Source organism: Panthera pardus, unplaced genomic scaffold (assembly GCF_024362965.1).
Source record: "Panthera pardus isolate Hobbes unplaced genomic scaffold, ASM2436296v1 HiC_scaffold_27, whole genome shotgun sequence".
In the NCBI taxonomy this organism is placed as follows: domain Eukaryota; kingdom Metazoa; phylum Chordata; class Mammalia; order Carnivora; family Felidae; genus Panthera; species Panthera pardus.
The window spans coordinates 81,534,762-81,557,788 of record NW_026526843.1 but is presented as its reverse complement, the minus strand read 5'-3'; the positions used below and the strand labels follow the sequence as shown (position 1 = coordinate 81,557,788).

Sequence of the window (23,027 nt, the reverse complement as noted above, 5' to 3'; positions counted from 1 at the left end):
TATGAGTATCTGAAGAGAGACGGCAAAAATTAAGACCAGTAATTGTCTTTGGGGAAATCCCTTGGCCTGCCTTCCAAACTGCTTACTCCTGGCAGGCCTTGCAAGAGGGCTGAGCCCAGGAAATGAGAACAGGGGAGAGACACCACATTGCAGCTCTGAAGCATTATGAGGCACGATGGCACTGCTGCCTCAGCAGCGCAGGGCATTAGTTCCCTTTTGGTACTTCACCTGTCTGCCAAGCTTCACTGATCAGTATAGGTTGGTGGTTATTAAGTGTTTTAGAAACTACCGTTCTTCTGTGTGAAAGTGAGCAAGCATCCTTGTGTTCTTGTTTCAACTTTAATTTCAGGTGGGATAAGGGACAAAAATAATACAATCAATAGTACTTTTTTGTGTGAGAAATGTAATGTACAACCAATGTAACACTGACTAGAAAAACCCAGACCACGGTCATCATGCCCAGGCAAGTGACCACTCTTACCTTGGCCTGTGTTCCCAAAAAGCTATTCTGGCCCCAGAAAATCTTAGAATGATGGACTACATTGGCCTCACCCCCCAATATAGGATGTCTCAACTTACTCATTGTTTATCCTAGAGTCTGCTTAAGAAAAAAAAAAGATGGCAACCATAGCTTCTATTCATAGCACTCCCCCACCTTCCTCAAATGTGGCTTGGGTAAGCCTAGCCTTTTACGAGCCATCGGCCTTCCTGAATAGGGTAGACTTCTCCACTTGAGGGGAGAATGGCAGGTTGACATTTTAACAGTGGTTCTGAGAGCAGCAGTATACTAAGAGCATACCCAGGGCCCCCCTCAGGACACCCTGCTGGCCAAGATTCTTCCATTGTTTCCAAATACAATGAAAAGGAAACAGAAGCTAGAGACCACTATTTGTAGCAGCAGCAAAGTTCTTTGGCAAATCCTTTGGTTGAATGAGGCATCCCTGCTGCTACAATTAACCTCCAAGGATCCTGAGGAACTCAGCAGTAACTAGAAGAGATGCCCAGGTTTGTTGGACAGAGCTGTGCAGTATGAACTGTGGGTGCCAGTGAGCAAGGAATGGGGAATTGAGCTGGATAACAGGCCAGAGTTTGGCCGCAATTCCCTTCCTGCCATCACCCACCTGAGGGATTTTCCAGGACAGAAACTGGCTAGTGGTGTCAGGGAATTGGCAACAACAGCAGCATTAGTTGTTTGTGTGCCTAAGATCCTGGCTGGATCATAATTTGCTCTGGGGGGCTGGCCCTGGCTGGAGCTTCCAGCTACCATGACTTTCAGTTCCCTGAGTCAGGCCACAGGCTGAGAAAGCAATTGTGAGATAGAGGATCTCCTCCTGAGCTCACTTCTACCCATTTCCTTAGATGGGAGATAGTAGAAAAATGGGTGATGAACTTTTGTCAGTTTCAGATATCTTTGGTTTCGAGAAAAAATAAGTAAAAAACTGAAATCCATTGGGGAATGCTAAGCTTATGGTCATTGCTGACTTCAGTATAGGGCCAGGCCATAGTAAATTAAGTTTAAGGTGAGAACTCCTTTCTTAGACACTTGTAGTGTTTGGTGGGAAGAATTTAAGGCCTTGGCATTCCCTCATCTAGCCATGGTGAATCCAGGCTGATCTGCAGAACACGCTTTCCTTCTAGGATTCCTTTTCCCTTTCCACCTCCCCTCTTCTCACCTTATTAGTTACAAAAGGAAAAAATAAATCAAAAAATAAAAATAAATAAAATCAAAAGGCCATTTAAAATACAACAAAGAACCCTTCATCCCAATAATGAAATGGGTATCCAGAAGTCAGCTTTAGTAGAGCTATTAATGGTCCATAGTGTGAAGCCCTTAGGGTAGGCACTGGTGACCACTGGCAATGAAAAGGCAAGATGGAACAGGAAGTGGTAAGCCAGAAGTATGAGGACAGGAGGAAGGCCACACTAGTTGGAGTAGGCCTCTTCCCCCTCAACCAGATGCTGGGGCCAGTGGGGGTGGATCCCATTTGTTTAAACCTAGCTTTGGCAGGGCACCTAGGGATTCCCGATCTTTGCTCACATTCTGTTTAGTGTAATTTCTCCTTCTGTGCTTCCCACTGTAAAGCTTAGGTGAGGCCCTTAAACTGGTGGGAAGTGATGCTCTCAAGACAGCCAGATCTCTGTGGGAAATGGCTGGGCTTTGAGCCTTGGGCAGAATGGAGCTGCACAGGCAGCTTCTCTCTGAGCCTTGAGAGGCTGATTGGGGCATGGGTGGGTGGTGAGTGCATGGTGTCTTTGCAGTCCTTGGACCAAGAAGAATGAAGGCACTTTGTTGGTTCTGTGTGTGGTGAGCACTTGCCTGTGCAAACCGTGGGAAGGGGAGTGTGGTTGTATGATCACCCTTTGCTGCAGGCAGCTCCTAGCTCTTGCATCTATTCCCTAGAGTAGAGGCTTGGGGGCCTCAGCAGGAACTCCTAGCTGGTTGGGAGCAATGCTAGGTAAGGGGCAGTGAGAGATGTACAAGGTAGAGGATATGGAACAAACTGCTAACTAAACTGCTATCTACTTGCTAACAAACTGCTAACGAAGACTGAAAGCACTTCCCGTTGTGGCTGGGCGGGGATGGTGTGACAGTCTGCTGGTGGAATTAGAAATTGCTGGGCCCCAGGAGTAGGCTCTCCCTGAGACATTTGAGCTGTTCTTCCCCAAGCTTGATTTTCTCTTCCAGCTCTCGCTGTTCGATGATGAGAGCAGATTTCATCTTCACAAAGTGCTGGTAATCTTGGAGCTGGTCCTGAGGCAGGTAGCGGGAGACCATGCCAAACACCAACTTCTCCCGGCGGTCCACATGCTCCTTCAGCTCCTTGGCATCTGCCAACTGCCCTGTCAGCTGCTGCTTCTTCTCTATCAGGACCAACTGGGGAATCAGATAGACCAATTAAGAGCCATCCCAGTTACTAGTCATCTCACTAACCCACTGCTCCACAGTGGAGCACAGCAGCTCCCCACTCTACTAACTGATCAGTCCTATATTTCCTGCCCTGAAGTCCACCTTCAGGCAAAAGCCCTTCTGTGCTATGGCAGGGGGAGGATAAATACAACAGTGATACTGGGCGGGGCTATATGCATTCACCTCTTTCCATCTCTAAGCAGTCTTTAATCCATGGACCACCCCTGGGGTTAGGGTGGGGGAAGGCTCTGACAAAGCCAGCTCAGACCCCTTCCACCTGGAGAATAGGTATCACTATGACAGTGCTTTCAAGATGGTATGTGTCTCTGTGTGGGTGTACATGTGTGAGTGTATGTGTCTGTGTGTGTATGCACATGCCTGAGTGCTTCTTATTGTGGATTCAAATTTGTATCCCAAACCACTTGTATATGGAAAGGTGATGTAGGTTTGGTTCTGGAATGTACACAGTGTGGCCCAACCCATGAAAATGACAGACTCCCAATTTCAACTACTTGGTGAGACCTCTTCCTCTAACTCAGAGAGAAAGTGAGGTAAAATTGCTGCTGCTGCTACTACCACTACTAGTACTAGTACTAGTACTAGTACTAGTACTACTACTACCACCATTATTACCACCAATACCCCCACCACTATTCTACTACTATTACTACCACCATCAGTACCAATACCACTACTACTACTATCACTGCTATCACTACCAATGCCACTACCACCACCACTACTGCTATTATTACCACTATCACTGCCAATACGCACACCACTATTGCTACTACTACTATTACTACCACCATCAGTACAAATACCACTAATACTATTATTACCACTATTGCCATCAATACCACCACTGCCATTACTACTATTACTACCACTATCACTATCAATACCACCATCACTACTACTACTGTTACCACTACTACTGGCAGCTAGAACTGATTCAGTGTTTACCCTATTCCAGGACCTGTTTTAAGTAATTACTGTGGACTAATTTAATTCTCACAATCCTATGAGTTAGGTAGTATGTTCACCCCATTTTTGAAGAGACTGAGGTAGAGTATAGTTGAGTAAGCTGCCCATAGTCACATAGCTAATTATTGGTAGAGCCAGAATTGCAAGGCACTTAAAAGCCAGTGCCCGCACTCTTAACATTATGCTTTACTGTCTCCAAGACAAGCCAAACTTGAAAGAGGGGGCCCTGAGAAGAAACCAATGGCATTTACCTCCATCTATACCCCAGAGACCCCAACTCTACCTTCTCCTGGTTAGCTTCTGAATCAATGCTGTTGAGAGCATTCTCCACTCGGGCTAGTCGTCCAGAGAGTGACAGCAACAGGTTGACCACTTTGTCCAGGTCCCCGATAAACAAGCAGTATTTTTCAAACTCATTGGATTTACAGACAGCTTTCAGGTTGGCCTCCACCTCCTCCCCAAGGGCAGAATTGGCACTGATGTCCTCTAGCAGTCCTCGCTGGGCCTCCCGCAGGACCGACAGTTTTCTGCCAATGCTTTCAATAAGCTGTATCTAGGAGAAATAAACAGGAGAAGGCAAAGGATGAGAATGGGGACTGACAGAAACTGATCTGTGCTTGTAACCTCTGTTTTGGGATCCATGGAACAGATGGCAGGCTCTACCCATTACCAGAAACAAAGGAAACCCAAGCAAGTCATGAGCAATTCAAGTTTTTTGAATAGCCACCCTCCCTCTCATCTCTTCATATCTTGCAGGAGTCAGTCACCACCAAACTTCTTGGCATTAGATAAGTGATACCCATGGGCTAATTCTCATTTGCCAGATGTAACTTAATAAACACTTGCTGAGACTATTTTTTAATAGCTTAGTCTTGTTTAATTTATACTTACTGAAATCTGTATTTTCAAAATAAATTTGAACCAGCATATATGTATGTATATATCCCCCTACCCAACATCCCCACCAGCAACCTTCAGTTTGTTCTCTGTAGTTAAGAGTATCTTATGGTTTGCCTCCCTTTCTTTTTATCTTATTTTTCCTTCCCTTCCCCTATGTTCATCTGTTGTGTTTCTTAAATTCCACATATGAGTGAAATCATATGATATTTATCTTTCTCTGATTTATTTCACTTAAAATAATACACTATAGTTCCATCCACATTGTTGCAAATGGCAAGATTTCATCCTTTTTGAACACTGTACACACACACACACACACACACACACACACACCACATCTTCTTTATCCATTAGCCAGTCAATGGACATTTGTTTGGGTTCTCTCCATAATTTGACTATTGTTGATAGCACTGCTATAAACATTGGGGTGCGTGTGCCCCTTTGAATCAGCATTTTTGTATTCTTTGGATCAATACCTAGTAGTGCAAATGCTGGGTCATAGGGTAGTTCTATTTTTAACTTTTTGAGGAACCTCCACATTGTTTTCCAGAATGGCTGCACCAGTTTTCATTCCTACCAACAGTGTGAAAAGGATCCTCTTTCTCTGCATCCTCATCAACACCTGTTGTTGCCTGAGTTGTTAATGTTAGCCATTCTGACAGGTGTGAGGTGGTATCTCATTGGAGTTTTGATTTATATTTCCCTGATGATGAGTGATGTCGAGCATCTTTTCATGTGTCTGTTAGCCACCTGGATGTCTTCTTTGGAAAAGAGACTATTTAATAAACAGGAACTGGAATGCTTGTGAGAGCATAGGTTGGAAAAGTATTGTCAAATATTTGCCTCTGGCTTCATTCTTTCCCCTTCAATCCACTGAAGTACCTCTGGTGTGTATGACACTGTGCCGGATCTTCCTTCCCTCCCTCCATTTGGCCTCTGAGGCCTTTTGGTTAAGACTGTGAGTTCTGAAGTCCCAATGACTTCAGCTTGGACTACTAGCTCTGCCAACTTCCTGGCTGTGTGACATGTGTGAATGTCTCATGGTGTTTTACTTTTTTTATCTGCAGAGTGGGTACAAATTGTAATACCCACTTCGCTGAACTGTAATAAGGACTGAACGACATGATGCATGCAAAGGACTTAACATGGACTAAGTGTTTAATCAAGGCTGGCTGCTATTGTTATTATGCAGTCTGACCCTGCCCTACCATTCCAATCTCAGGGCTCCAAAACTTTCATGATTAGCTTCTCGTTCTCCTCTGTGTTCACCACACTCACCCTGGTGTTCCTGATTTGCATTATGCAGTTCTACCTGCTCTCAATCTCTTCCTTCACTTTGGCTATTCCCATTCTTTCTTCAGAGCCCAGCTTTGCTCCCACCCTCCCTCATGGAAGCTTCTGCTTCCCTTAATGAGTCTTTCTTTTCTGAACTCTCCTGCCTTTCAGAAATAGGACCTATAGTGTAATTTGAAGTGGCTCATTCCCTGTTTCATGTGGGTACGTCTGATCCCTCTCCTATTGATGGTAAGTTTCTTAAGGGAAGCACTGCCTGTGTCTTCTGATTTGTCTTCCCTGTAGGTATAACCAGTTCTGGAACTCCACTCCCAGGAAGGTAGTGTGGTAGAGTGGATGCTGCTGCTGCTGCTGCTGCTATTGTTATTATTATTATTACCAGGCACTCTGAGATAATAGATGATTGTCTACTGCAAAGTCCTAACGAGAATTGACCTGCCCCAGCAGATCAAGCATCGCATCATGGTTAAGAGCATGAACTCTAGTGCAAGAACTACTTGGGCTTGAACCCTAGTTCTGCCACAAAGCACTGGTGTGACCTTGAGCAAATTACTCAACCTTTCTGTGACTCAATTTCCCCATCTAATTTTTTTAATGTTTATTCATTTTTTAGAGACAGAGAGAGAGAGAGGGAGTGAGAAAGAGAGTGAGAGAGGGAGAGAGAGAGAGAGAGCATGAGCAGGGGAAGGGCAGAGAGAGAGGGAGACACAGAATCTGAAACAGGCTCCAAGCTCTGAGCTGTCAGCATAGAGCCCGACACAGGGCTTGAACTCACAAACCACAAGATCATGACCTGAGTTGGAGTCAGGCTCAACAGACTGAGTCACCCAGGTGCCCCTCAATTTCCCCATCTAAAAAAATAGGACAACAATAGCACCTACCTCATAGTATTGTTCTAATACAGGTTACATGCTTACAATAGCATTCTGTATCTTGTATGTATATACTGAAGTCTGCTTCAGTGCTTGTTTTATTATTATTCCTGCCCATGTACTCTGGGACCATACATAGGTTTGTAGTTTTCTAGCATGTGCTCCTTTCTAGTAGGTTATTTAGACATGTCCAAGGTGACCAAGACCAAGAGAGCCTGATCTGGGTCCAGGGCCTATTATCATATTTCAGAACTGGCCAAAGGTCAGGAGATCACCATGATCTTAAATCTAAAGTGTCATAGGTTTACATTTAGGGGAAATTCTAAAACCTACTAGGAATTAGGAATCAATGATAGAAACAAAGCAACACAATTAGATACCAAAGACTCCCAGTTATATACCTACCCTCTGCTCTCCCAAACAAAAGTCAGTGCCAGGGTCAAGGGAGGGGTGGGGGCCAAACGGTCAACTTGGAAAATCACCTACCCATCCCAGCTCTTCAGTTCCCAAGATCTAGAAGGATGCAAGAAAAGAGAGCCCTTTGTTTCTTGGCACCTGGGCTTTGCAACCTGAACTTCAACCCTGGAGAAAGTGTACTGAATAGATCTGAGGAGTCATCACAGACCCTGTTTGAGTTGAGTTGCTTTTCTAGGATATTGCAAATAGGTGACCTTCTTCACCTGTCCTCAGAGACAAAAACTGTCCTAGCCACCCCTCCCCCTCATCCCCCCCCCCCGCCCCACCCTGATAATCACTTCAAATCACTATCTGCTGTTCTGTCCTTTGACATTTCTGATCATTTTTCTCTTTTCCTGGTCAGACTCTTATTAGGTTTGCTCCTAAAGAAAGGTCCTGAGTAAGCTGGGAGCAGCCTTGCCATGCTCAGGGAACACGGGATCCAAGGAGGTAGGCATCTGGATCAATAAAACTTTGATACCACCATGATTTCAATTACTTCCCTGACATTTTGCTTTGAAAGTGGTGGGGGTGTCTCTTGCAAATGGCCTTCAGTTTTCCTACAGGTCATATCCTGAATGAAAATTATGGGCAGAGGAGCAGTTTATGTTGAGTTCAGTTGTCCACAAAGTGGTAAATTGGGCCTTTGGGGTTGCCATGGAAATCCTATTTGCTTATGAAATAAAATGAATAAGTACAGGGAGGGCAAAGTGATTCCAGGAATTTGATTAGAAAACCAGCCTAGCATAACACTCTCCAGTTCCATCCATGTGAAATAAGCCATACAGAGAAAGACAGATACCATATGGTTTCACTCTTATGTGGATCCTGAGAAACTTAACAGAAACCCATGGGGGAGGGGAAGGGAAAAAAAAAAGAGGTTAGAGTGGAAGAGAGCCAAAGCATAAGAGACTCTTAAAAACTGAGAACAAACTGAGGGTTGATGGGGGGTGGGAGGGAGGGGGAGTGGGTGATGGGTATTGAGGAGGGCACCTTTTGGGATGAGCACTGGGTGTTGTATGGAAACAAATTTGACAATAAACTTCATATATTGAAAAAAAAGAAGAAAAAAAGAAAACCAGCCTAGTGATGCTTAGAGGAAGAATGGGTAGGCTTCAGAACAACATAATTTCTGTTGATCATTCTAGTGCTTTTAAGAAATTATTGATTATTCTTGCAAATAAATACTAAAGTTTACCAGGCCATAATTTCTCCTTCTCTTGCTTAGTCAATCTATTTCATCTCCCAGAAAGTTACAGAGAATACAGTCAGTGGCTGGATTGGTTAGAACTCATTGGCAAAAACTCTGATGTGCCACGGGAGGTGAGTTACTTGCAAGGCTGGCTTATTTCAGAGGGGGATGTCATGATACAGTAGAAAGTGAGACAGTCTTGACTTCAAGTCCTAGATCTACCACTTAGTCTGTAACCCTGGGCAACCTAATCCTCTCAACCAGTAAAAAGGGGATCGTTGTCGAATTATTTTAAAGATTCAAGAGACACAGTGATGATGATTATGATTTCTACTACTATTATTACTAGTATTTGCTGGGTCAAAAGGAGACTGGAGAAACATTTCTGAGAAACACAGAGAAGCTATTTTATTTCCATACTGAAAATATGGGAATATACCAAGTTGTTCTGGAGAAGCGTAGAGGACAGGTCAACTTCCAGATACTTAAACTAAATGCTGAAAATCTAAGTCATATCAAAAAAATGTCACCTTTTTTTGAGCCAGTTCATGGTCAACTTCTTCCTCTCCCAGGCCAGTCTCTGCCATCTCAGGTTGGTCTTTCAACTTGTTCAACAGCTCTGCCTTGGCCACCGAAATATTGTAATAAGCTGAGTAAGAGGTGGGGATCCCTGGGGCCCCTGGAGGAGGTAAGAAGTGCTGAAACTCTTGTCTGTGGAAACAAAGAATGACCATTTGAGCACTTCTGCTGAGAGGCTCTTGACCTTTCTGCTTCTTGATTTCCCCATCTGTAAAAATGGGACCCTGCTTCACCAATGGAGCTATGAAATAAGGAAATAATGGACCAGGAAGCACTGTTGACATGTAAACAGGCCACATGAAGATTACCTAGAAGCCAAGTCAAGGCCAACTTTGAGAACTTGGGAGGCTATTTCTATGCCCCTGACTATCATAGGTAGGGGGACTTCTTTAGAGATGATTTGGTTTGTTCATCACCCTACTAAGATCCAGAAAAACTGGCAGGTCCCCAAAGTTCTGGGCTTCTGATCTTCCATGATGCCCCTGGGTTTATGGCCCCAGTGTATGAATCCCCAGGGAAGGAGGCAGTGATAGGGATATGGCTGAGACCTTACCTCTTCATCCTCCAAGACTGCTGACCTCCCTCCTACCCATCCCAGATCCCTGCCTTCTTCTGCTCTATCTAGTCAGCTTGCTTACAAAAGCACCCTGTGGCTTTCCTGGACACTCTCATTATTTCTTCTTTCCTGATGGTGCCACTCCTGCTTGAAATGGCCCCTCCACTGCAGATCTCCCACAGCAAAGAGGTCACCCATGACCTCAGCAGTGGTCACCATGTTGGAGGCCGGGGTTAAGACCTGTGCCAGGGACTTGTCACGGCCTACCACATATCTCATGAGCTCTTCTGAGACTGCCTGTGAAGCAGGCCTTCGGCCTGGGAAGGGATAGGATCTCTCCACTTCTGGCATATCCCCAGTGGCCCCAGTCTCCTCCATGGTTGCAGAATGAAATGGGGAAAAAATGGGACCAGTGGCACCCAGGGGCTTGACAAGTGGAATGGCAGACCCTGTTGTCTTGGATTCACTGAAGCCCATGGGACTGAGGTGCTGCTTCTCAGAGCTCCAGCCCATGAAAGAGAACTGCTCCTCAGGAAAGAAGTAGCTCTGGCTCCATGCTGGCTTGGGTTTGGACTCTTCTGCCATCAAGGCTTCTGGTCTGGTGTGAGGAAGGAAATAGAAAAGCTTCAATGTCAGGTTTCAGTGATGGAAGGGCAATAATTCCACCCATGGTTTATGTGAGAAGGAGGCCAACACCCCAGTATATTCTTGTTGTCTACCAGCCACCCCTACCCTCCACCTGCCTGTGTCACTGCCCCTTTGCTAACCTCTAGTTGAAAGGAAAAATAGAAGTAACTCATTAGTCATTTTTGCAGCTACTTGCAGCTCTTAGATAAAGGTCAAAAATAATGGTTAAAGGGCTTCACAGCTATTTACTGATTCATGCTATGCTGTCTTCTAATTCATCACACAAAAGAAACTTGGGCATGCCAATATTCCTCATCTGAGGTATTCATTTTACATGTAGGTTTTTAAGCTAATAACACTAATAGACGAGCAATACTAGCTAATATTCACATAGTGCTTACCATGCCCTGGAAGCTGTCTTAAGATGTGTGTGTGTGTGTGTGTGTGTGTAGATATATCTATAAAATGTAATGCTCATGACAACCATTTTATAGATAAGGAACATGAGAACTGAGAGGGAAAGTGAGTTCACCAATGTCACCAGCCAGTAAATGACAGATCCAGGATTTAGACCTAGGTAAGCTAACTCCAGAATCTATGTTTTTAGACATAATGCTATATTGCCAAAGGGACAACTTGATATAATATAAAACTTTGCATGTAAGGGCTTTTATGGCTGGACTATATCTATATTAACAGACAAGAGAACATTCTGGAGGGAATATGAATGTATGAACTTAGGGAATTCTTACTTATAAGAAAAATATATTTAGGGTATGTGTGAGAGTTCTGACTCAGAAGTTACTAAAAACACAGAATGAAGAGGAAAAAGGATGTGGCTGTATGCCAATTATATCTCAGTAAAACTGGAAATATATATATGTATATGTATTTTGATGCACCTGGGTGGCTCAGTCAGTTAAGCATCTGACTTCAGCTCAGGTCATGATCTCATGGTTCACTCTGCTGACAGCTCAGAGCCTGGAGCCTGTTTCAGATGGTGTGTCTCCCTCTCTCTGCCCCTCCCCCACTCATGCTCCATCTTGCTCTCACTCTCAAAAATAAACATTAAAAAATTTAAAAAAAAACACCTGGAAATATTTTTAAAAGGGTGTGCTAATTATAGACTGAGTTCACAGCAGACACAGCCCTGCACCATATTACAGTGTATCATATTAGGCACTATATGTCCTAGTGTTCCTTTCCTCATAATCTCCACTAATAGGGCAGAGGGTACAGGAGATCTTTGAGAACATATTCTGCAGTTGATAATGAACATTGAAGCAAAAATCAAATTCCTTCTGCAGAGCACTGAGAGGAAATGCATGGAGTTGAGGAAGCAAACTATACCTATACTTGAACCAGTTTTGAGACTTAAGCAACACTTGGAAATTTCACTAACCTGCTCCTACATGTATCATAGTGTTTTCTAACTGAATAGTAGGTGGGTTACAGAGACACTCTGGTTTGACTTGGCTGAAATTAGGATGTCTTTGGGGTTTTTTGCATTTTAGATTCAAAATATGTATCTACTCGTTCTAACACTTCTCCCTTACAAAGCCTTCTTTTTTTAAAAAAATTAATGTTTATTTATTCTTGAGAGAGAAAGAGAGAGAGAGCGCACAAGCAGGGGAGGGGCCTAGACAGGGAGACACAGAATCCAAAGCAGGCTCCAGCTCTGAGCTGTCAGCATAGAGCCCTACACGGGGCTTGAACTCATGGACCGCAACATCATGACCTGAGCCAAAGTTGGACGCTTAACCGACTGAGCCACCCAGGCACCCCAAAATCTTTTTTTAAATTTTTAAAATGCTTATTATTTTGAGAGAGAGAGAGAGAGAGAAGGAGAGAGCACAAACGGGGGAGGGGTGGAGACAGAGGGAGACAGAATCTGAAGCAGGATCCAGGCTCGAGCTGTCAGCACAGAGCCCAACGTGGGGCTGGAACTCATGGACCTCGAGATCATGACCTGAGCCGAAGTCCGACACTTAACTGACTGAGCCACCCAGGTGCCCCTCCCTTACAAAATCTTAAAGCCACTTCCTTCTGGTTAGAACTCTATGTTCTGCAAGAATCTGGAATAAGATCTCAAGGAGCCCAGAGATCCTATGAGGATGCAATGGGCACAGTGAACCAGACGGCCTGGGTTCTGGCTACCTGTGGTCTTCTGCAGGTTCCTTTAGCCACCTGTAATTCCTCATTCTAAAAGATGTAGCACACCAATGATATCTATTTCATAAGTTGGTTGTGAAGATTAAATCAATCAACACATAAAAGTGCTTACTTTAGAACAATGCTTGGCACATAGTAAGCAGGCCAAAAATATTAGCTATGTTGGGAATAATGCTGTTCCTTAAATCTAAATCATTCAAAGAAGCATCTGTAATTGATTTTTTGCAGCCACAAGCTAAAGCTGTGTGCAAACAAATGTTTCTCCTCGCATCCCAAAGTCATCAAAAGAAATAAATCTCTGGAACAAGTTACAAGATCTCTAGTAATAGCAGTTTCTTTCTCTCTGGCCAAGGGGCCAAGGTACATGAAGGAGGTACATGAAGGAGGAAGGACTAGGAGGCTGAAAGGGGCAAGTCTGGAGCCTGGAACTACTACCTCTTGTACACACTGCCCTACAGGGAACAAGAGGGCCTGGTAAAGGCTCAGCCTATTGCAAGAACAAGATCTCTCTGAGAAAGGCTGCCTAGAATAGCAAATTAAGCATAGGTTTTAGAGTAACAAAGATCTAACTTTGGAATCTTTGCTGTGCAATTCTGAGTTAGTCTCTTATCTTTCTTAGCTTTAGTTTCCTCATCTGTCAAATGGGAGTAATTAATGGCCCGCAGTCATATAAAATGACTACCAGTGTCTGGCACACAGCAAATGCTTAATACATGTTTGACCCTTCATTTTTCTGTTCTTTCTTCTGAAATGTTAAGTGCCTACTGTGTGCTAGGTCGCCTTCCCTTCTCCCTGCTGTGACCAGTAACAATCACAGTCACTTTCCACAAAATGTTTTCTAATAACGGTAAGAACGCTTCTGGCTAGATGGATAGCTTGAGAAGCAGGTGCTAGGGATCTGATAGATTCTCACAGTATCTAGGAGCCAGGCCCTGTAGTGTCTTACTGGTAGCACCTTATGCCAGAAAACTTCTCATTTAGCTCCAGATAGCCCAGATCTCAGTAAAGGATTTGTGTGTCAGTAAAAGACACGATAACAAGGTTCTTCTAAATGTTTTATTTATGTTTGAGAGAGCGTACAAGTGGGGGAGGTGCAGAGAGAGAGGGGGACAGAGGATCTGAAGTGCACTCTGCACTGACAGCACAGAGCCCAATGTAGGGCTTGAACTCGCGAACCTCAAGATCATGACCCGAGCTGAAGTCAGATGCTCAACTGACTGAGCCACCCAGGTGCCCCAACAAGGTACTTCTTTTTTTTAATGTTTTTATTTATTTTTGAAGGAGAGAGAGACAGAGCATGAGCCAGGGAGGAGCAGAGAGAGAGGGAGACATAGAATTTGAAGCAGGCTCCAGGCTCTGAGCTGCCAGCACAGAGCCTGACGCGGGGCTCGAACTCACAAACCGTGAGATCATGACCTGAGCCGAAGTTGGACGCTCAACCGACTGAGCCACCCAGGCGCCCCCCAACAAGGTACTTCTAATAGCAACAAATCTCAGGCAAGTACCTTCTATAAAGGGATTTAAAGAAAGCACTTCTGGGATAGATACCAGGCCCCCCCACCCCCCACCCCCATCAGAGCATTGCTTGAGCTCTCAGCAGGATGACTGGCAGAACTGAGGCCCAAGCTCCTCTGCTTCGGAACCAAGCAGACAACCAGGTGCTACAGGGCATGCAGATGAGCACTGGCACAGGGAAGCCAACACGAGCAGTCCTGGGGCTAGACTACACTCCTGCTTTGGTCTCCCTGCCCAGGCAGCTCACCCAATCAACTACCACCTATTGCCCACTGAGGCAAATGCAAAGAGGCGGGGGGACAAGGGTGGGGGGAATAGAGAATGTGGAAGAGGAAAAGAGTGCCCTTACCTATTATAAGGAATAAGCAGGGCATAAAGGGCCCAACTCCAGGTATACCTTTGCTGCTGGGGGTGAGGGAAGAGCTTAGAAGCCCAGGCAGGGCCTAGAATGGAGGTAGGTCAGGTTGTGAGCTGGCCTCTTATTCTAGAGAGCAAGCAAAAGAAAAGGCAGAAAAGGGCCTGAGCCAGGCTTTTGGGAAATGCCATAAGGGAACAAGGGTTTATGCCTTCTGGCTCAGGGGTGCCTGGGTGGCTCAGTTTGTTGAACATCTGACTTTTGATTTCAGTTCAGGTAATGATCTCTCGGTTTGTTAGTTCGAGCCCCACATTGAGCTCTGCTCTGACAGTGCAGAGGCTGCTTGGGATCCTCTCTCTCCTTCTCTCTCTGCCCCTCCCTTGCTTTCTCTCTCAAAAATAAATAAACTAAAAAAAAAAAAGTAATGCCTTCTGGCTCACAAGCCTGAAACTGATGCATACCTTAAAGACAAACTGAGGAATAATAGTGTATTTTGATAGTGATATTTAAGAACACCAGCAGCTACTATTTACTGAGTACCTACTATGAGCTACACGTGGGGCTCTCGGCTTTATACAGATTATCTTCATATTTACAACTGTGTAGAATAGGTATAATCATGCCCATTTTCCTGGTGAGAAAAATGAAGCTGGGAACAGTTTAATTCATTGATCAAAGGTCACACAGCCGGGAGGTGATATTGCAAACTCATGCTGCAGCCTCTTTGGGGACCTTTGTTTCATAAGCACTTACTTGGAGGAATCAGTGGTCTCCTTCTCTGATGTTCTCCAAAGGCCACCAATACCATAATAGCAAGGGGGCTGAGCCTTCTCAGGTTGAGAGCCCAAGTGTCCCCTTATTGGAGGCAGGAAATTGCTGGAATGGAGACCAAAGGACTCTTGCTCTGCTGAGAGGCTTTCTGATCCCTGCCTTGAATCCTCCAGGTGGCCAAAGCCCGGGGGTTGTGGCTGCTCCAGGACCTCTTCAGGATTGAGGGCACTGGTACCAGTGGTTTCTGAACTGAAATACTGGGGTGGCAGCTCCTCCTCCTCCTCCCCCTCCTCTTCTTCCTCTGCCCCTTCCTCCTCTTCCTCCTCTTCTTCCTCCTCTTCCTCCTCCTCCTTCTGCTGCTGTTGCTGCTGCTGCTGCTGCTTCTGCTGCTGCTGGGCTGCACGGAAAAGCCTGTACTTCTCCCAGTTTGGAGGAGGAGGGCGAGGAGGAGGAAAGGCCTTCTTCCTGGCTCCCAGAGGATCCGGCTGGGTCTCAACCTTAGTAAAGAGCTCTCTCCTATGCTGCCTCCAGGCCAGGGAGCTCTGGGGCTCCAAGCTTATATGGCTTTCGGAGAAGGCACGGTTGCGCAGTGGGTGGGGCATGGAGGCCATGGAGCTCCCCTCCTCATAAACAGAAGTTTCCTCTGTTTTTTTTGAAGAGTGCTTGAAGTCTGCAAGGAGGTCAAGAGAAGAGACTGCTCGGTAGCTTGACAAGCCCAGTGCTGGGTTCTCAAGGCAAGGATCGAACGGAGTTGCCCACGAAAAGCTAGCCTTGGAACGAGCCATTTCTCTGCAAAACAGCAAGATGAGGATTGTGTAAAACAAGCAAGTTGCAGGTGGCCCCCTATTTTGGATAAAATCATTTGTGTAAAATTTACAACGGCCAAAAACAGATGCAAATATTCATAGTAGATGAAATAATAAGAATAGTAATACTAACACATAATATTGATAGCTAACACTTATTGAGTGTGTACTACGTGCCAGGTACTGTTTTAAGTGCTTTCCCAGTGTTAACTTAGTTAATACAATAACCCTAGGAGGTAGCTATTATTATCATCCCAATTTTACAGCCAGGAAAACTGAGGCATGGGCAGTTTAAGTAACTTGCTCAGGGTTGTAAAGCTAGTAAGTGGTAGAGCTGGGATTTGAACCTGGACAGTCTAACTCCAAAGTTGGATACATGCACTACGCCCACTCTGTAGCACTCAGATTGAATGTGCTGTGTACTGGGGCTTACAAATCTGGTTATCCTGTTATATTGTTTTTGTTTGCTTTGTTTTTAATCACAAAAATTTTAAATATTTAGAAACATACAGAGATTGCTATAATAAATATTCATGTTCCCACCTACTGCCCAGGATTAGCACATTTTATTAAAAAAAAATTTTTTTTACATTTATTTATTTTTAAGAAACAGAGTGAGACAAAGCGTGAGCAGGGGAGGGGCAGAGAGAGAAGGAGACACAGAATCTGAAGCAGACTCCAGGCTTTGAGCAAGAGGTCAGCACAGAGCCTGATGCGGGGCTTGAACCCACAAACCATGAGATCATGACCTGAGCCAAAGTCGGACGTTCAACCGACTGAGCCACCCAGGCACCCCGGATTAGCACATTTTAATACCATGCCATCTATACTTTATGATTTTTTTAAAGAAATGCTAATAGCCTTTGTTTCACTCCCCACTTCTATTCCCCTGATGCCTCTCCAGATGCAAGCTATATCATGAATATGACATGTTTTCTGTCCAAGCTTTTATATTAGCACCAAAAAATATCAAGCAGGAAATTTACAAATGCTTGCTACTTGGGGTTTAGAATAGATCCTCCTAATGCAATTCTCCTCAGAATTCTCAACAGGAATTTTTAACAACAGCATTTTTTATTAACCTGCAAAATAAAGTAAGATATAATATTAAAAAGTATTTTGCTACAGAAGAAATGAGGGTAAGGGATTAAGCATGTTATAAAGCAATTATAATTAAAACAGTGTGTTACTGATTAATATAACAGAATGAAAACTCCAGAAACATATCAAGCTATCTATAAAAACATCATCTATAATTCACCTTCCATAACAAGGAGATAAAAAATGATATTAAAAAAATGTTTTGAGATAACTGCAGAGCAGTGACATTTAGAGCTGTACCTTCTATTATATACCAAAATAAATTGCAGCTTCAAGAGTTAAGGGTGTGTGTGTGTGTGTGTGTGTGTGTGTATTTTAATAGATATATGTGTATACATGTATATATAGTATATGTTTATAAGAAAAAAACACTGAGAAAATTAAAAAGACTATCACTTGTGAGGCAAAATGAGATTCTTATAAGCAATAGAAAAAATATTTAAAGAAAGAAGTACAGGTTTATTTAAATATATACAAAAATATGCATAAAAAGGCAAACTTCTGTCTAATAAAGAGTGACCAAAGTCAAAGGACATCTCTTTAGGCTCAGAGTATAAAGAGTTAAGCCCTCTATACCAGAAGATCTGGGCTTCCTGCTGTAGCCTGTGAGCAATCAGCATCATGCTAAGTAAGTACTGCTTAGTGACAGGAAATTCCAGCAGTTTAATTAAATCATCAGACAGAATACCCATTCAATAGTCATGTTGAAAACCGAGAATATTTCTTTAAGAAATAATAATATACATAATGATAGCCAAGCTCAGATAGAATGAAGAACAAAATCTCTTTCACTTAGCTCATCTCCAGTCCCCATCCTGGCTAGCTCATCACTCACATGGATCAGAAATTCACATCCATAATCTCATTTGGGCCTTTGGCCACCTATAGTTCCTTAGGATTATAACAACTCCTTGTGTGCAAACTGTTCCACCTGGCATTTCCTCCATCAGGAAACAAACAAACATGATGGTTATTGTAAAGTAAAAGGATGACAAATGCTATAAGCAGAGGCCTTTCCTGACCACCTTATCTAAAATAGAGATGACTTATCCTTAATTATCCTTTTTCTGTTTTGTTCTTTCTCAGTACATACATCCCCACCTAATATTATATCACATATCTAATTTTACTTGTTTATTTTGTGCTCTACTAACTAAAATGTAAGCTCCATGAGAGCAGAGATCTTGTGTGTCTAATTTATCTAGTACCTAGTGCCTGGTACACAGTGGGTATTTAATAAATATTTGCTTAATAAATAAATTAATGAACAGAAATACCATATTATCCAGTAATTCCACTACTGGGTATTTAGCCAAAGAAAATGAAAACACTAGTTTGAAAAGATATACGTACCTCTATACATTCACTGCAGCATTATTTACAATAGCCAAGTTATAGAAGCAAGCCAAGTGTCATCAATAGATGAATGGATAAAGAAAACAGATAAATGGATAAAGAAGATGAATGGATAAAAAAGATGGTATGTGTACACACACACACACACACACAGAGGAATTGTACACAGCCATAAAAAAGGATGAGATCTTGCCATTTGCAACAAGATGGACCTAGAGGGTATTATGCTAAGTAAACTAAGTCATATAGAGAAAGATAAATATCATATGATTTTCTTCATATGTGGAATCTAAAAAACAAAGCAAACAAACAAAAAGCAGGAATGGACCCATAAATATAGAAAACAACCTGATGGTTGCCAGAAGGGTGCAGGTGAGGGTGGGGGTGAGCTTGATGGGCAAAATTGGTAAAGGGAAATGGGAGATACAGGCTTCCAGTTACCTTTGTGAGCATAGCATAATGTATAGACTTCTCAAATCACCATGTTGTACACCTGAAGCTAATGTAACATTGTGTATCTACTATAATTCAATAAAAAAATAAATGAATTCATGCCAAAAATAAAAAAAAACAACAGCCATGATATTCATAGCATAAAAAAGTTGAATTAAAGGCAAAAATCAACAAATAAGACAAAGAAGGGTGCTATAAATTAGTGGTTAGAATGCATGATTAAGATCTAACTACTCTAAATCTTTATGTATCAAATAACATAGCATCACAATTCAGAAAGCAAAATCCATAGGAAATGCAAAGGCAGAAAAAAGGAGAAATAAACTATGAGACTGTTTCAGCTGATGACAGACATGACAGTCAAAACAAAGATAATGGGAACATTTCAACTTCTCTATTTTCAAGGGTCCATTTAACCTTTTTAAAATTGACTACATATTAAGCCAAAAAGTGAAATAAGTACAAACTACAGCACCTACTCATAACACAACAACACTAGAAATGAGTAACAAAAATGAGAAAATTTTCTATGTATTTCTAGTACATAGAAAATAAAAGGGAAAAAATATTCTCCTTTCTAGTCAAAGAAGAGCTCTAATCTGAAATTGTAGAATACCTAGAAAATAACAACAAGGAAAATATCAGAAACTAGAGAATATGACCAATTAAAGCAGTAGTCAAAGGAAAATCTGAAGCCTTTGATGCTTACATTAATAAATAAGAATAAATTAAAATCACTGAATTAAGCATTGAGCAAAAGAATCAAGAAAACAGCCACAAAAATCAACCCAAACAAAGCAGAAAGAGAACTGATGGCAGAAATTAACATACTTGGATATAAATGATAGAATTAATAATTAAAGCCAAAAGCTACTTCTTCAAAAGAAAACATAAAACAATAAAAAAGATAAACCACTTGCCAATCTAATTAAAACCCTAAACACACAAAATTAGAAATGGAGAAATAACCACAGTTACAGAGTAAATGAAAAGAATAGGAGAATAATTTGCTCTACTCTATGAAAAGAAATTTGAAAACTTAGAATGGTTTTCTAGGAAAACAAAAATTACCAAAACCAATTGCCAAAGAATGGGGGTATCTAAACCCACCTGTTAACCATTGGAAAAAATGTTGATAAATTTGACAAAAAAGCACACTCACATGGTCTTGCATTAATTCTATCAACCTTCAAGGAACAGACAACCTCAATACTATTTATACTTCCTAGACTCTAGAATCTATTGAGGGAGAAGAAAAGAATCCTGTGTAATGTCAATACCCAAACTCAACAACTAGAACATACATAATGAAAAACTAGAAACCATATTCACCTAAGAATATGAATGCAAAATCCTCACCATTTTTTCTATTTAAAAACATAAATATTAGGACATTAGTACATATCAGGAATTTATTTATAAACTACCAACATATATTGAAAGTGCATGCTCAAAAAATTCTTTCTGAGCCAAAGCATTAGAGACTGTTAAAAACTGAGAACAAACTGAGGGTTGATGGGGGGGGGGGGGGGGGAGGGCAGGGTGGGAGGGAGGGCAGGGTGGGTGATGGGTATTGAGGAGGGCACCTTTTGGGATGAGCACTGGGTGTTGTATGGAAACCAATTTGACAGTAAATTTCATATATTAAAAAAAAAAAAAAAGATAGGATAAAAAAAAAAAAATTCTTTCTGAAAAGGGTGCATGATCCAGAAAGTTGGAAAACACCAGTCTGGAACAGTTGTTCCTAATCAACGTGGCTCCTGATCGAAATTACCTGGAGAGGTTGTTTAAAATGCAAATTCACAGCCCCTCCCCCCCAAATTTGGACTGAGTACCTCTGTGGTGGCGCATAGGAACATGCCTTTTTAACAACTGCCCCAAGGGATTCTAATACAAGTGGTTCAGGGACCACACTGTGGAAACAAAGTTCCAGGGTGAAAAGGATGGGAGTGCCGTGGTCTGGGGTGGAGGTTTGGGGGCAGAGTTATTTGTTACAGTTAGGTTGGTTTCCAATCTATACAGCCTGACTTCCGTCTCTCACCACACACATTCCCACATCCTTTCCCTGCCTCTCCCCCCCTTCTCCACCTTCATTTCCAATCTAGATCTTATGAAATGCAGGTGGTGGCAGCCACATCTCCAAAGGCTCCTGCTGGGCCTATGTCCTGCAGCTGTGGTAAGAATCCTGCTGCATGATAGTACTCAAATTTACCACTCTTTCCTTTTCCCTCGCAAGGGCACAGGAAAGGCAATAGAGCAGAGTGGAAAGAACAGTGTCAGAAAGACTTGGGTCTGAGTTCCAGTAAAAATTTAAAATCTGGCTCCATAACACAGAAGCTGCATGACCTTGAGCACAGTAATTTATCTCAGTTTCAGTAAAATATTTATCTTACAAAGCTGCTGTCAGGATTAACTATATAAAAAGGACCTAGAAATGATGCTGGGCACATGGAAAGATGATTAATAATAACAGAACTATGTTTATTGTTAGAACAAAGTCCCTAACTCAGGGCCACAGCATATTGTTGTGCAAGTCGTGCAGTGTACTACCTTCACTGCTGTGTGTTTCAGCCTTTTTCCTCATTCTCATCAAAGGAATTGGACTGCAAGGTCCCCTGGTTAATGTTTAGCCCTGATCAATAGCCAAGAAACCAGGAGATCTTGGGTCTCAGCTCAGCCACATGTCTGCCTAGCCAGGAGGCCCTCACCAACCAAGGATTTTAACCCGAGGCTCATTCACTCACTGTTCTCATCTACTAAAAACGGACATATAATAAAAGGCAAGTTGAGGCTTAAGAGCAGTGTGAAAATCAAAAGGATTAGATATTCTAAGTTATCTTGTTTGGGCACCCATTGCTTATGTCAGCCTTACAGAATTTACCTATAGGTAGCCAACTCCAGAATCAGTTGGAAGAAACATACAGTGCCCTTCTAGACATTTGGTGTCCCAATTCTTGGCACTGTAACCTTATCTGGAGGCACTGGGCTCTGGCAAGGCAACTTGGAAATTTCTATTCTCTGCATCAATACTGATTTTAAAGGCACTCCCCTCTCCCTACTTACAGGGCCAGCATGAGCTTTGCAGAGTCACTTCTGACAGGGGAGCAGAAGTGGGAATGACTCCACAAAGGGAAAGAACCTTCAATGGAATCAGCTGGGTCAATGAGCACATATTCTGTGCAAGGTGACCAGATCAAAGGGGAGCAAAACCGATATAGCCCCTCCCTTCCAGGCACTACAGATGAAGCAGACTGGTGAACAGAAGGCTACCATTGAAGTGTGTCAGGCTCAAAGAAGGATACTGGCCCCTAGAGGTCCTATTTTCAGCAGGCTCGAGCTGTCTATATGCACAGATATCTACATCTGTGCTTTGGGACCAAGTGGAGTGGAGTGAAGGATAAGGAGTTTCATGAAGGGAAAAAGAACTAGAGTTTCTTTCAAGTGTGTCTTAGGCACTGTTTCAAGCACTTTCATGTATGTACTTCTATTAGTCTTCCCATCAACCCATCAAAGTCGGTGCCATTATTGCCAGTTGGCAGATGAGAATCCCAAGGCTTAGAAGGAGTATATCATTTTCCCAGCTAGTAAGAAACAGTAGTGTCCAGACTGAAAATTGCCTTATCTGACTCCAAGGGACAATCCCATCGAATCAAGGACTCCTAAGGTGAGGCAAAAGGTACTTGCACAGCAGTCATCTCTAGGTGTCCATGGAGACATTAGCTCTTTCCATGGCATCATGAAAGCTAAGTGTAAGAAAGGGCATTGTTGACACCAGCAAGGAGACTACATCTCAAAAACAAAAGCAAGTTGCCTGCCAAGACCTGGGCTGTTCTTCTCTTTTCCTCTTGGCACAGGTTACCTTTTCTTCTGATGAATAGATTTGCCCGTTTTGTTAAAATCTTTCTTTCTTTTTTTTTTTTTTTTGAGCCTAATAATGACTGAAAATGAAACCCAGTATTTGCCGAGATTGAAAAATCTCCCCTGCCTCTTCCTCAGCTCTTCTGAAGTTTTCTTGTTTGGAAATTTTATTATTAAACCCACCACAATAGCTTGGCATTCCAGGATCTCGGCAGCAAGGGCACACAGGTCAGCCCCTCTCCCCTTTCCCTTTCCTCAGCAGCCAAAAGA

General features: G+C 42.8%; 1 protein-coding gene across 2 annotated transcripts in view; it reads right to left on the bottom strand.

Moving 5' to 3' along the window:
* Positions 1-383: 383 nt before the first annotated feature.
* The window catches only part of SHROOM4 (shroom family member 4), a 281,480-nt gene continuing 258,836 nt past the window's right edge, over positions 384-23,027 (bottom strand). For both annotated transcript variants that reach the window (XM_019417508.2, XM_019417509.2), the window contains 5 exons: positions 15,166-15,972; positions 10,192-10,341; positions 9,139-9,319; positions 4,179-4,448; positions 384-2,875 (listed from right to left, as the gene is read on the bottom strand). In XM_019417508.2, coding sequence (XP_019273053.2) covers positions 2,606-2,875; positions 4,179-4,448; positions 9,139-9,319; positions 10,192-10,341; positions 15,166-15,972 — 1,678 coding nt within the window. In that variant the 3' untranslated portion in view covers positions 384-2,605. The remainder of the gene's footprint in view (positions 2,876-4,178; positions 4,449-9,138; positions 9,320-10,191; positions 10,342-15,165; positions 15,973-23,027) is intronic.